At 40.7% G+C, this 13,954-nt stretch overlaps 1 protein-coding gene across 1 annotated transcript in view; it reads right to left on the minus strand.

Annotated features, from left to right (window-relative positions):
- Positions 1 to 2,077: 2,077 nt before the first annotated feature.
- The window catches only part of Wdr43 (WD repeat domain 43), a 42,660-nt gene continuing 30,783 nt past the window's right edge, over positions 2,078 to 13,954 (minus strand). Inside the window, exons 13-18 of the mRNA XM_085691236.2 lie at positions 12,844 to 12,875; positions 9,152 to 9,215; positions 7,911 to 8,024; positions 7,234 to 7,303; positions 3,710 to 3,759; positions 2,078 to 3,625 (exon numbers count right to left, since the gene is read on the minus strand). Of these exons, the coding sequence (XP_085547362.2) occupies positions 3,440 to 3,625; positions 3,710 to 3,759; positions 7,234 to 7,303; positions 7,911 to 8,024; positions 9,152 to 9,215; positions 12,844 to 12,875 (516 nt within the window). The 3' untranslated portion in view covers positions 2,078 to 3,439. The remainder of the gene's footprint in view (positions 3,626 to 3,709; positions 3,760 to 7,233; positions 7,304 to 7,910; positions 8,025 to 9,151; positions 9,216 to 12,843; positions 12,876 to 13,954) is intronic.

Below are 13,954 nucleotides of genomic sequence, written 5' to 3' on the forward strand. Positions count from 1 at the left end.
TCTTTGCACTTGTGCTCTCCTCTCGATGTCCCGTTTCTCTCTTCCCGAAATGCTGGAGCACAACCATATCTTGTGCTTCTTCCATTCCTATTACTACTCTCTAGGGAAACTCGGGAGCAATGCCATGACACCCATGTCAAGGCCAAATTGCTACCTCCATCCACACCTCTCTCAAGATAACTAGTTGGAGGGGGCTGGAGAGATGGTTCAGCGGTTAAGGGCATTGCCTGCTCTTCCAGAGGTCCTGAGTTCAATTCCCAGCAACCACATGGTGGCTCACATCCATCTGTAATGAGGTCTGGTGCCCTCTTCTGACCTGAAGGCATATACGCAGACAGAATACTTGGTAAGTAATTGGTAGCATTACCTTTGAAGTGCTGCGAGTTATCAGAAAATGCCAAATAACCAGCAGTGTTAGTGATGCCTGGGAGGATATTTAAGTCAAGTCCTACCCCATGCCTCTCACACCATGCAGCAAAGGCTAACTAACTCTAACTTCAAAGCAACCTGACAACAACCAGTTCTCTCCAACTCCGTTACTACCATCGCAGTCCATCATGGTTACTTCATCATGGGTTACTTCAGATACAAGGGCTTTTTCTATTGCAGTCCTGAAAAACTGAATAAGAAACTGGAAAGGCTGAGTATTCTGCTCCAACATAACAAGTTTCTCCCTCTCAGTTCAGAGCATAACTTCTGCAATGGTCTCCAGGCCTGTCCTCAGCACCTTTCTCATGCAGCACAACCTCCCATGCTGATTTCCAACAGGAACTGCCCTTGGGCCTCTGCTCAGACACTAAGTCTCCATCCACTTACTTGGCTCACCTCCTACAATGTCCAGATCTCAATAACCGGATTACAACTCATGCAATCTACGTCTTCCCCATTCCAACGCCCTTCCTTACTCTGCATTTGTTCCACATTTATGTATCAGTTTCCTCCTTTCTCTCTCACACACATATTACCTCCCTGGCTAACTCCGAGCTCTCCATTATTTTAACAAGGACCTGAAGTGAATACCCTGGCTTGGCTTAGAAACTGGGGTTGCCAGTCCGTCCCTGAAGACATTTTGTCAGGATATGCACAAAAAGACCGAAGTCTGGGGCAAAGCAAAACTTTTACCACTTCAACCAGGAAACAAAGCTATAGAGGAAGAGTCGACAGCACCTCTTGAGAACATAGTAGAAACCTTCAACTAATTACTAAGAACAAGAGGTAAGGGGTGGGCTGGGGGAGATATCACCTGGCCTTTAAGGCTTCAACCATTAGGAATTATTTACCCAAACCATGGCAAACAGATGCTCCAGGCAGTGGTTGCCTGGTGCCTAAATAACCCCAAGCATAGTGGACGAGTAAATGTATCCATCATGTTGGGAACTGTCCTTCACAGAGATTATGTTCATTTCACATGTCAATCTAATGTCCAAACCTCAGATCTCTTTTGAATTAAGGATTTAAAAATCCCAAATCCACATACTCAACAGTTGTCTATACCTAAGACAACACACAAACCCAGAACTCACAGTACTCTGCAACACAACTTAAGTGAACTTACCGAATATTAAAATAACACAGGATGAGGGACAATACTCGAGATTTAGAGTAAACATGACAACCAACTAGGACATGTGATCATTGACGTGACAATGGTAGCAGGCTTCAAAGTCCTCAATAAAAGAGCAGGAAGACTGAAGAAGTAACACACATCTAAATTTCATTGTCTCAATTGATAGAACACCACAGTGAAATTCTCTATCGCTAGAAAAAAGAAGTTACAACGGTCTTAATGAACAGTAAAAACTTCCCTTGTTGCTGTTTTGTGATACCTAACCAAACATAACCACCTATTGTTTATGTCTAGAACTTTGGAATGTGCAGTTGCAGGTGGCCTCAGAAATAACCAACCATCACTGGCAGATTTAAAATATGACGCCTGTTCCTTTTACTACTGCAAACTGGAATATACAACAGGCCTTGAGAGTATTTACTTATGACTGCTAGGAGGGAAGTCACCATCACACCATAAGCCCAAATACCCAGCTATAGTCTCTACACACACCACGAGACACGCGCTGGGTAAAGATGAGTATTTATTCACTTTACAAAGAGAATGGTATTAAATTGCCATAAACAACTCCATTTATAGACAAATAACAACTGTACATCGCACCAGCAGCTTGCCCAAGATGCTCTTCCTGCTCCGGCTGTGCAGCCTGCTCTGCCTCTGATGGAGTCCTCCCAGATAACAGTGATCTTACACATTCACAGGTGGGAAAGTCAACGAGTCTGCTCAGCCCTTCTGCAGAAGTGAGCTCTCCATCTGCCCCCTACTGAGTACTAAGTCAGTACTCACTCTTTTAAAAACAAGACAAATTACTGGTAATTTGAAAAAGCTGTATAGCACACCAAAATACTTATTTATACATACATAAAAAAATCTTGAATAAGATTTATCATTTTTAAAGATAAACAGATACCCTAGCCCTGCCAAGAGCGGGTAATGAAAAGGAAAGAAACGTTAAATTACTGAATTATAAAAATAGTTTCTTTGGAAAAAAACTCCAGCAAGGTTATCATTAATATCTAAAACCAAAGAGAAAAAATAAACAATTGTTCTCTGACCCATTAGTAATTTAAATAAAAATGGAAACCTCTTCAAAAAGCAGCAGTGACTGAAGTTTTAAAAAGTCGCAGGTTAGAGCACATCTCATCTTTACACAGATGTTCTCTACAGTCTGCAGACAAGAACACCCTTAATATGGCTAAATCTTTGCTTCTTTAATTACCATTATTTTGTTTTGTTTAAAAAAATATCTCAGACCACACTTTAAAAAATAAGTGTTATTTTGGGGAAGCACTCCCAATATCCAATCTGACCCAAGCCAGATGACCAGTTAGTAGACAAAACTAGGGACACGGTGATTCTATTTCTGCAAATCACAACCGTTTGAAGTTTTAGTTATTCCTTCATGTTTTATGAAAATGTATCAAATTAGGTAAGCCAGATTAAAAACAATTCATTAGTGCTGCTTTGGCATCTGGACTGGATGAAGATACCAACCTGAGATGAGCCGACTCCTTCACAGCGTCCAGTTCCTGACCCCTATGGCATGTCTGTCTTCACCTAAGTCAGTTTATGATAGAACCAATCATACTAGAGTATTAGATTATAAAAATATACCATATATTGGACACTCATGTCAGTACATGGCAGAAAGTGTGTCTATTTACTGTGTAAAGTTTATTAACATTTGAATGAAACACTCTTATTTACACAGTTAAAGTCTGGGGCACTCAGGACAGGAAGATGGTGTGGCCTCTGTGGACTTGGAAGCATATGGCGGCCTCTTGTCTCCCGGCACGGGGCAAGCCTCCCTGGGAGGATGCGGTAGCGTTGGGCAAGATGAGCCAGGGTTCACAGTGTGAACGGCTGCTGTCTTCACTCTTCTTCACTTTCATTTTCAGGATCTAGATCAGAATCTCCATTTAATTCTTTATCACTTGACACATCCCTGTCCTCACCATTCTCTTCTACATCTTCGGCGTCCTCATCTTCCTCTCCATGGTCTTCGTCAACACCTTCATCTTTTTCACTGTCTTTCTCTTCGTCCTCATCCCAATCATCCTGGTGGAAAGAGCAGAGGAAAGCACTGGTGAAGAGCTTCCTTCCAGGGAGGAGAAAAGCAGCTGATCAGAAAGCACCACTCACATCAGAATCCTTTTCTGCAATTTCATCATCGGACTCCTCTTCTGAAGACTCTGTAAGAGAGCAGAGGGTACAGTGCTGAAACACAGTATAGCTAGCACCTGTGACTAAGCCACCAACCACCCAAAGTCAATTAATATTTTCCTTTGTGGCTTGCATGGTTTGAGTTGGGGTTTTGTGTGTCTCAGGCAGGCCTAGAACCTGCCGTTTCCCTAACCCAGTCAGTCACCAAGTACTGAGATTACAGGTGAAGGCATATACCTTCTAAATCGAGCTTCTTCTGGTTTACTATTTCATTTCATAACATTTATTTTAAATTGTGTGCATGTATGTATGTATGTGTACAACCATAAGTGTTCTTGTCAGCAGAAACAACACAAAGGTATCAGGAAGCTAAAGCTATACACAGTTGTAAGCAACCTAGTGTAGATACTGAGAACCAAACATGGCATCTCCAAGAGCAAGACATTTTAACCCGAGCCATCTCTAGCCCTAAATTTAACACTTATATTCATACAATAAAAGTATTATGCTTATTATTTCAAGGTAAGCATCAAACTACTATAGATATCCAGACATTTCGGGACCACCAAACAGACACAGTGAGTGTGTAAAAATCCTACACAGGAAATCATGGTTCATGTATCTACCTGAAAAAAATGAATTTGCATTGTGACCCATAACAAAAGCACTAGTTTCAGAGAAAAAAAAAAACTGCTACAGTAAATGTAGTTTTGAGAATGAAACACACAAATGTGCAGAACAGAGCTAGATTATTATCTAAGTACCAGGGAAGATAAATGGAAAAACACCAGAATGGGGCTCTCACACTGGGCAGTACAAAAAACGACCTGCACTAATGGACCCCACAAAAATGTGATCTGAAACCTAACTCAGCCTCACATGTCATATCCAATTAAAAAGTATCAGCTTTTACAGGATACACTAAGTGCCCCAAGAGAAGCGCATCCACAATCACACACAGGCGCATTCTACAGTGTCAAATGGCCTGACTTCAGCAAGTCTCCACCATCAGGAGCTCTCAAAGACTTTCACGAACCAGATTTGTTGTTGGGGTGAATCTGGAGACTAGTCTGAGTAAGCAGAGGCATTTTACACAGAGTTGGCTTTTTAAAAGAAAAAGTAAGATGACACAGGATAAGACTAAAGAATTGGGTTGGACAGCAGGTTCAGTGATTAAGAACACTGGCTGTTCTTGCACAGGACCCAGGTTCCATTCCCAGTAACTATATGGCAGTTTACACATACATACACACAGGCCAAATACTCACACATGTAAAATAAACTAAAAAACAATAAGGCATTAGCCACGCATGGTGGTATACACCTTTAATCCCAGCACACAGGAAGGCAGAGGCAGGTGGATCTCTGTGAGGGCAGCCTGGACTACACAGATAAACACTGTCTCAGGGAAAAGAGAAAAAGAAAAGCATCACTGCATGGTGTCACCTTGCTGTGTTTCACTTTGCACTTCTTTAAAGTCACCACACTTCACAATTATTTTCCTCCAGGAAAGTAGCCCACACATGCTTTGTGCATTTCAAAGAGCAAAGTGGCAGTGTTCACTCTGGGCACAGTCTTCGCGGCATTTCAGGAAGAGGCAGTCAGCCCTAGACACTAGACTCTAAGCCTGTCATGGATAGTGCTGACACAACTCAACAGAGTTCTGCAGATATTTCAGGGCTGTCCTGGCATACAAGGTAAGTCTTCGGACCTTGTTCATCTAAATCAGTTACTCGGATTTTCTTGATTCACTTAAATAAGCAAAATATTAAATAATTGTAATATTTTAAAAAAATATTTTATAATAAAAATATTTTACAATTTAACTAATTTAAATAAGCAAAATATTAAATAATTTGGACGTTACTAGCAACTTTAAAATATAGGATTTTCTCTTTAAAGATTACTTCATTAGTTACTGCTGAGGTGAAATGCCGCTGCTCCTTTCTGCTGCTTTTGGTGTCCAGGACTGGCTGGTCTGCACACCACCTATTAGTAACAGCTGACTGCAGATTCTATTGCATTTACTGTATGCCAAAGGGTACTATGTGTGAAGTCTTAGGCTTCTTTTAAGAACATCTGGAAGTAATAAGAAGTATATTACTATCTCGTTCTTAGCTTCACTAGTGTATATCTATTGTTTGATATGGGTTCACAACAAGGAAATTCCCTTTAATTCCTTGGTTGCTCCAATCGTTAGAGATGTGTAGATGGTAGAACTTCCGAATTCATTTCTATGCCAGTGGTCTCCAGCGACATCTGTTATACCAATCACTACATTAGAAGATTTTCTGATGCTATGTTACCTTGTAATATGTTTTTTAAAAGATTAATTTATTTATTATGTATACAGTGTTCTGTCTGCATATGTGCCTGCAGGCCAGAAGAGGGCACCAGATCTCGCTACAGCTGGTTGTGAGTCACCATATGGTTGCTGAGAATTGAGCTCAGGGCCCTTTGGAAGAGAAGCCATGTCTTCAATTCACCTTGCAATATTTAAATAAAATACTTAGCAAAAAGTTCTATAATCGATAAACTACTTGGGATGTCTAAACATTAAGTCTCAGGCTTATTTTAATTATAATTACTAACACATATTAACTATACAAATTTACCTAAAATATTCTGGACTCTGGCTGAAACACTAACAAGGCTTTACCAGATTCATAATAACCTAAACTGTATATGGGGAAGGGAACATCTACTAAAAAAACCAGCTACCAAACTTCGACTTGGCATCTGTCAGGGGGCTGACTAAGCCTATTTTATTACATTTATCTTGTGTCTGTGTGCATGCCACAAAACATAAGTGCGAGTCAGGATACATCTTTTGGGAGTCAATTCTCTCCTATCACCATTTGGATCCTAAGGATTGAACTCAAGTCCTCCCTCAGGTTTAGTGGCAAGCACCATCGTCTGCTGAGCCATCTCTCTGGTCTCTAATAAGTACATTTTAGAGCAAAATGGCTTTGAGGTCAGTTTTGGTCACTGACATTCCTATTCACTAACAATGTCATGGTCTCCCACTTTCAGGTTCTTCCGAGACTACAGCACTTGTCAACAGATCACAGGTTCACTTCCCTCAGGTTGATAAGGGCCTTGACTGTTTCAATAGAGGAGAGTGAAGGAACAAGACTTCCATTTATATGCAGAAACTAGGTTTAAAAGCATGTGTACATATGCGAACTTATGTGCACTGTGTAAGTCACGCAGAACAGAGGCCAGAACTAGAAACGAGGGAACGGCGGTGACAAAGCAGAAGAGAGGACCACCCAGCGTGAGGGAGGGGGCATGGTAAGGCAGAAGGGGTGCAAACAAGAGAAAACTATGAAGACACATATATCTGCAGATTCCATGACAAACGCACCACTCTGTATGCTAACCTCAAATATTAATTTAAAAGCTTATGTGGGCATTTTCACAGAGGTAACAGAACCAAATTACCGTGGGGAAAAGAAAAAAAAAACAGACTATCTATATGCAGTCTCTATCCCAACTTTTACCTTCTTCATATACCAATTTTGCCTTCTGTTGAGGGGAAGGCATCTTTTTCATTTTTTCTGATGCTGTAACCTAGAAGGCAGAATTACAAAGCAATTATTAGCTTCAAGAATAACCAACATCACACCTAGTTCCCCAACATTCAGCTAGTTCACCCTCCCCGCTAGACGCCCCCCAAAGGAATGAACAGCCAAACACAACTTGGAACAAACACAGGAAAAATAAAAAAAGGGAAAATTACTGTGATTAGAAAACCACATGTGGTTATTAGAGCACTGCTGCACCAAAATGTTAACTACACACGCCCAGTAGCTCACGGTCACAGGCTGAGCTAGGGTGCAGTAAAATACAATGGCGAGGAGGCTGGGGTGTAGCTTTGTGCTGACCTGTAACTTCAGCACTCTTGAAGGCAGAGACAGCAGTAAAATCACCCTTAGCTACAGGGTGTGTACTAGGCTAGCCTTGGGGAGGGGGAAGAGAATAAATACAAATGGGAGGGGCACAGTTAAGATTTTCCCACTGTCACTCAAGAAACACTTCCTTCCAGGTTGAAGCCTGCATTCTGATTTGTCAGGTTCTTACTCAACTTGAGCCTGTTACTACTCAAATAAATAATTCTCATTACTATCTTGACTCTATTACAGCCAAGTCTGAGCTGGAAATTATTTGATTTGCTTACTTGTGTGATGAGAAGAATGAGTTTTCCGTGCAGGTGTGAGAGTTTCTGGAAAGATTTGACTCTGCTTTCCATTAGCTGGTAGAGGGTCCCCAGCTGGTGTACCAGGTCAGGCAACTAGAAAAAGCAGACAAATAAATGATACCACTTCACAGCATCACCACACACAGTCACGCTCAGCCCACTGCAGGAGCTAGGCCCTGAACAAGCATCTGTCAGAAGCACTTCTAGGGATAGTGGAGCTTTAGGGCACAGCCTAGCAACACCACAAACTTTCAAAAAAGATCCTTGATATCCTGGCAGGAAAAAATAACTTCAAAACAGCACAAATCACCACTGCTGCCAGTGGTGGCACACACCTTTAATTAATCTCAGCCTGAGAGGCAGAGGCAGGCAGATCTTCATGATTTTAAGGCGCAGTCTACAGAGCAAGTTCCAGGACAGCAGGAGCTACACAAAGAAACCATCTCAGGGAGGAAAAAAAAGGAACAACTAAGCTAGGGCAATGGCAGGAAGAACTCATGCACACTGATAAACGATTGCAGATAAGAACACAGGGCAGATAATGAAAATTCTCCATCACACAACTCTGAGTTAAGGAATTTCCTCTGAATCTTGGCAAGGACTTTCCTTTGAATCAATCCGGCATATTACCCACACTTGTCACTGGAACACCAAAAGCTTCTCCCACACATGTGTGATTCCACACATGAATGCATACTATTTGTTTACCACTAAGAGGAGGGGACCTATAACTTAACTGTAGGTGTTTCTTTAAGTCATTTGCTAAAACCTTCTGGGAAAACATACCATAAATGCTAGTCAAATAATAGAACAAATAAAATTTAATTTTTAGTTTAAAATACAGCTGACAGCCCAGCATGAAGGTTCGTGCTTATAAAGCAGCACTTTAGTAACTGAGGCAGGACTGGTTGGAGTACAAAGCAGACTGAGCCACAAAGTGGTTCCAGGCTGGTCCAAGCTACAAAGCACTGCCTCAAAAAAAGCCTCATAATTCGGGCTGCAGAGATGAGTTAGCAATTAGAGAACTCAGGTTTGATTTCCAGTACTCACAATGCCCTCTTCTGACCTTCATGAGCATCTGGTAAATATACATACATCTACATATGTGTGTGAACAGACAAAACATATATAATAATGATGATAAACTCTCGAAAGGAAGTGAAGGGTCATTTTAGTTTCTACCCCTTACCATCCAAACCATCCACCCTCTGAAGACTCACCGTGGACAGGTATGATGCATGAATCGTCAGCACACACTTTAGCCACTGAACCATTAACACAGCACTAGCAAAGAAGAGAAATCCACGTGAAGAACAGTTCACTGACTCAAAAGTACACACAGCTAGACAGGAGTCTGTGAAGGTAACCACCAAGTACATTGTCCAGGCCTTTCACTGTGCTATAGAGCCTACAGTGATCTCTGTGAAATAGTCAGCTTTTGCAAGCTGGACAAGAAAATAGGACAACACCCCCACACACAAACACCCCAAAACAAGACAAAAGACCAGGTTTTACTTTGTATAATTAATGTATACAAGGACAGTAACAATGATCCAAACAGGATAATTTTCCACGTTATAATCACATTTGAGCCCAATCATCTTGTTCACTACTGGGAAGCCTTCCACACTAACATTAACAGGCAAATAGGAACAAACCCTGTAATGTGACCCTAACGACCTCTTTAGATTTCTTCATTTGTGAGCTCATAAGGCTAAGGGAGTCTATATAAAAAACAAGCAAGAAAAAACCTGGACTGCCTAGAGTAAAGCACAACAGTACCTTATACTTATAACCTCAGCACAGCGGGGTGGGGGCAGGAGTATCCCTGGGGCTTGCTAGCAAGCCAGGCTAGCCAGATCTGTGAGTACTACATCACAAAAAAAATAAAAACACCCTGTGCCAGGTTTTGGCTTCTACAAACATGTAGTGGTGCACCAATACATACATGTGCACATATACCTAATTTTAGAAATTAGAAATGAGGACTGGAGAGACAGCTCAGTGGTTAAGAGCACTGACTGCTTGCTCTTCTAGAGGTAATGGCACACTTGGCTGGGGTAGGACCCTGTGTCCATCTTCACCTCTGAGTGCTCGAATTATGTCTGGCTTGAACCCATGCAGGTTTGAATACTTGGAGGTTGAATAGAAGAATTTGTTAGAATTTAGGCAATCTCTACATCTGTTACTGGAATCCTGGTACTAGCATACTGTTAATCAAAACAATTCTTTAGTCCTATATTCTAAAATGAACTCATACTGGAATAGTAGCTACCAATGTGCTTATAACAGAAATACATATTTGCATAATATTTGTGGTGATTTGAATGAGACCAGAGGCTCACTCACAGGTTTGAATATTTGGTCCCCAGTTGGCAGAATGGTTTGGGAAGGATCAGAAGGTGTGGCCTTGTTGGAGGAGGTGTGTTCCTGGGGTGGGCTTTCAGGTTTCAAAACCCAATGCCATTCCCAGTTAGTGCTCTCTGCCTCATACTACTGGACTAAGGTGTGGGCTCTGGGCTCCTGAACATTTCCTGTTTGTTGCCATGATGTACCAACTCTGTCCCTCTGGCACTGCGAGCCCCAAAACGAACAACTTCTAAGTTGTCTTGGTCATGGTGTTTTAACAAAATGATAGAAAGGGGAGATGAGATGGCTCAGTGGTTAAGAGCATTGCCTGCTCTTCCAAAGGTCCTGAGTTCAATTCCCAGCAACCACATAGTGGCTCACAACCACCTGTAATGAGGTCTGGTGCCCTCTTCTGGCCTGCAGACATATACGCAGACAGAATATTGTATACATTAAAAAAAAAAGATAGAAAAGGAACTCAGAAGTATTCTAACTCAATATGCATCGTTTTATCCTCACAAATACACCTCTGAGGATGAAGGTATTTATCCTTTATGGCTGGTGAAAAGGAGGACCCAGGGATGTTGGGATTTACTCAAGCACATACACTAGGTAGCTGACCCACAACTTGATTCCCAGCATGTGTAACGACTTCCCACTCTTCTGTTTTCTCTATGGCATCTAGCGGCCATATAAACCATATAAACACAATGGTAATATAGAAGATTCATCTGTAACTTATTATCTTGGGAACTAAGAAGTACAACTATTCTTTCCATTTCTCAGATTAAAAAGTGTGGTTAAATTATGACCTGTCTTACTGTTACTTCTTTTAAAAACATGTGCTCCCCTTTTAGGTAATACAGAGTTACGTCATTTGTCTTGTTGCAAATTAATAAAATCCCAGAGACAGATACTGGGGTTCAGCCTGATGAAACACCTGAAGGTCAGAAAAGCAAAACAGCCAGTCACTGGCTCTACACCAGTCCAAAAATGGCGACCCTGCCTCTAGGAATCCCAAAATGAGACTGTGTCTGAAAGCTGTCTCCTTCTATTTTTATAATCCTCTCTAGTTCTGGGATTAAGGGCATGCACCACTACCACCTGGTTTCCATGGCAAACTAGTATGGCTACTGGGATCAAAAGTGTGTTATCGCTGCCTGGTCTGTAAGGCTGGCCAGTGTGACTGTTTTAATTTTCTGATACTCAGACAAGTTTTATTTATTAAAAAACAAATCTATTTCTCTATTCTCTCTAAAAATGACATTTGCAAAGTTATTATTTATAACCATATAAACTGCATTGCATTTTATTACTGTGTCTGCTTTTTACACTTTAGCTCAGTTTTTCCTTTGGGTTCGTTTTATTTAATTCCTTTTTCTTTTTTTATTTTTATATTTTAGACTCATTTGGGTTTGTCTGCATGCATGTATCTATGTGCACCACATGTATGCCAGCTATGCACTGTCAGAAGAACAGAAGAAGGCATTGGATCCTCTGTAACCAGAGATACAGATGGTTGTAAGCAACCACATTTATGCTAGGAACCCATCCCAGGTCCTCTGCAAGAGCAGTAAGTGCTCTTAACAGCCGAGCCATCGCGCCAGCTCCACCACCCTGTTTTATGCTTGTTTTCAGTTCCCTCAAATACCTGTTTGAAGAAAGGTGGAACACAGATTTTTATAAAGAAGAAAAAAAAAAAAAAAGACTCTCTCAGGCACCCGCCTTTAATCCCAGCACTTGGGAGGCAGAGTTGTGTGACTTTGAGGCCAGCCTGCTTTACAAAGCGAGTTCCAGGACAGCCAGAGCTGTTAAACAGAGAATTCCAATCTATATGTATATATATATATATATGTGTGTGTGTGTGTGTGTGTGTGTATGTGTGTGTATGTACGTGTGTATATACACACATATATATATATATATACACACACATACATAGAGAGAGATATATAGCTATAGATATGAAAACTATAGGCTACAAAAAGGAAGCAGAAAACTACCCAAAGGCAATGAGCTGTTAAAAGCTGGAACAGATAGTCAAACTTTTTGTTTGTTTTTAAAGAAATGAGTGAAATTTATGCCCTGGCAATGCTGAAGCATGCATAGGCGATCCATATGATAGTTCTGTTGGACCTGTCCATATTGGGTTTCCTGGTCTAAGTTGACCAGGTCAGGAGGGCACCAGATCTCATTACAGATGGTTGTCAGCCACCATGTGGCTGGGAATTGAACTCAGGACCTTGGAAAAGCATTTCTTCAACAATAAAATCACTTAGGAATAAAAATTATTCAAATTAAACATTGGAGGGAGGTAAATTCTTCTGGAATTTGAGGCTAAGGATAGAACCCAAGGCTTTGACACCGTCAGACAAGTACTCAACCACTAAGCAACATCTCCATTCTGGACACTGCTATTTTTAATTTATCTATAAAACAGCAATTCAGTTCACAGTGATCAGATCTATATTGAGGCAGGAAAATGCTGAGTTCTAGGCCATCTAAAGTTACATAGTAAGGCTGTCTCAAACAAGAAGAAACTTAAGTCACAGAAACAGCTTACCTATTGGGGTGTCCTTGCAATCTCTTCGTGAGCTAAGGGAAAGAAAACACTGTTAACATCAGCCAAGGCGACCTTTCTCCATCAGTTCCCCAGATGCAATAATGGTTGTACAAACTATTCCACCTAGCAATCTAGTTTTACTCAACACAACATGTTTGAATTCATTCTCATAAAAGCAATTATAAGACAGAAATAAATATAGGACCCTTTAAGCGAGTACATGGAAACCAAATATAGACTAGACTGGTGATTTCCTATAAATGGGAAGGTATAGGAAGAGGCACACAGAATCACTGCTAATGAGGACAAGACTATCTTAGGAATGACAACTGGACAATCTATGATTGTATGAGAAACAACTGCACTGTACACTAGAAAAGAGTTAACTTCATAATGTGTAAATAGTATTTCCACTTAAAAAACACATAAAATGTACGGAGAAAATGCAGGGAAGGAAGCTTTCAATTATGTGTAGACAATAACCTAATGAATTTTCTACTATTTTCTAAAATCTTCCTACCAATGATATAAAAACAGCATACATTGCTACCAAAACCACTCTCATAAAACACTACATGTTAAACAAATAAAACTCAAGTACAACTTCTACATACCAAATATTCATTCTGTCTTTAGGAGTAATATTTGATTAACTGGTACCTACTCTTTTAATGTTTCAGTGCAATTATACTTTTGTATAGTAAAAGTACACGGCAAATTGTACTTTTGAAGGAAAAAGATTTTTTCCTATTGTAACTACTGACTTCAAAAAAACTTAACTGAATTCAGCATATGTACAGTCTCAGGAATCTACTTTCCCTGACACATAGAATGAATGTAGAACCGAGTCTCACCTGAGTTGTATTTATTTCAACATCTGGTACCACTTAATGTTTGGGTCCCACCATTCCACAACCCTTGCTTATATAGCCTTGCTGCTTGCCCTTTCGGAATAAACCTAATCAGTTATGCAAGCAAAGGCAAGACGAGCTCTTGCAGGAACTATGCAAGTTCTGGGGTCGGAGGCTAGACCACTAGGTGATCTTAATTTTCCCTCCAATGCCATATTCCAATCAAGAGAAAACAAAACATGCAATACTTTCAATGTTAT

The sequence above is a fragment of the Myodes glareolus genome, chromosome 6 (assembly GCF_982192425.1).
Source record: "Myodes glareolus chromosome 6, mMyoGla1.1, whole genome shotgun sequence".
In the NCBI taxonomy this organism is placed as follows: Eukaryota; Metazoa; Chordata; class Mammalia; order Rodentia; family Cricetidae; genus Myodes; species Myodes glareolus.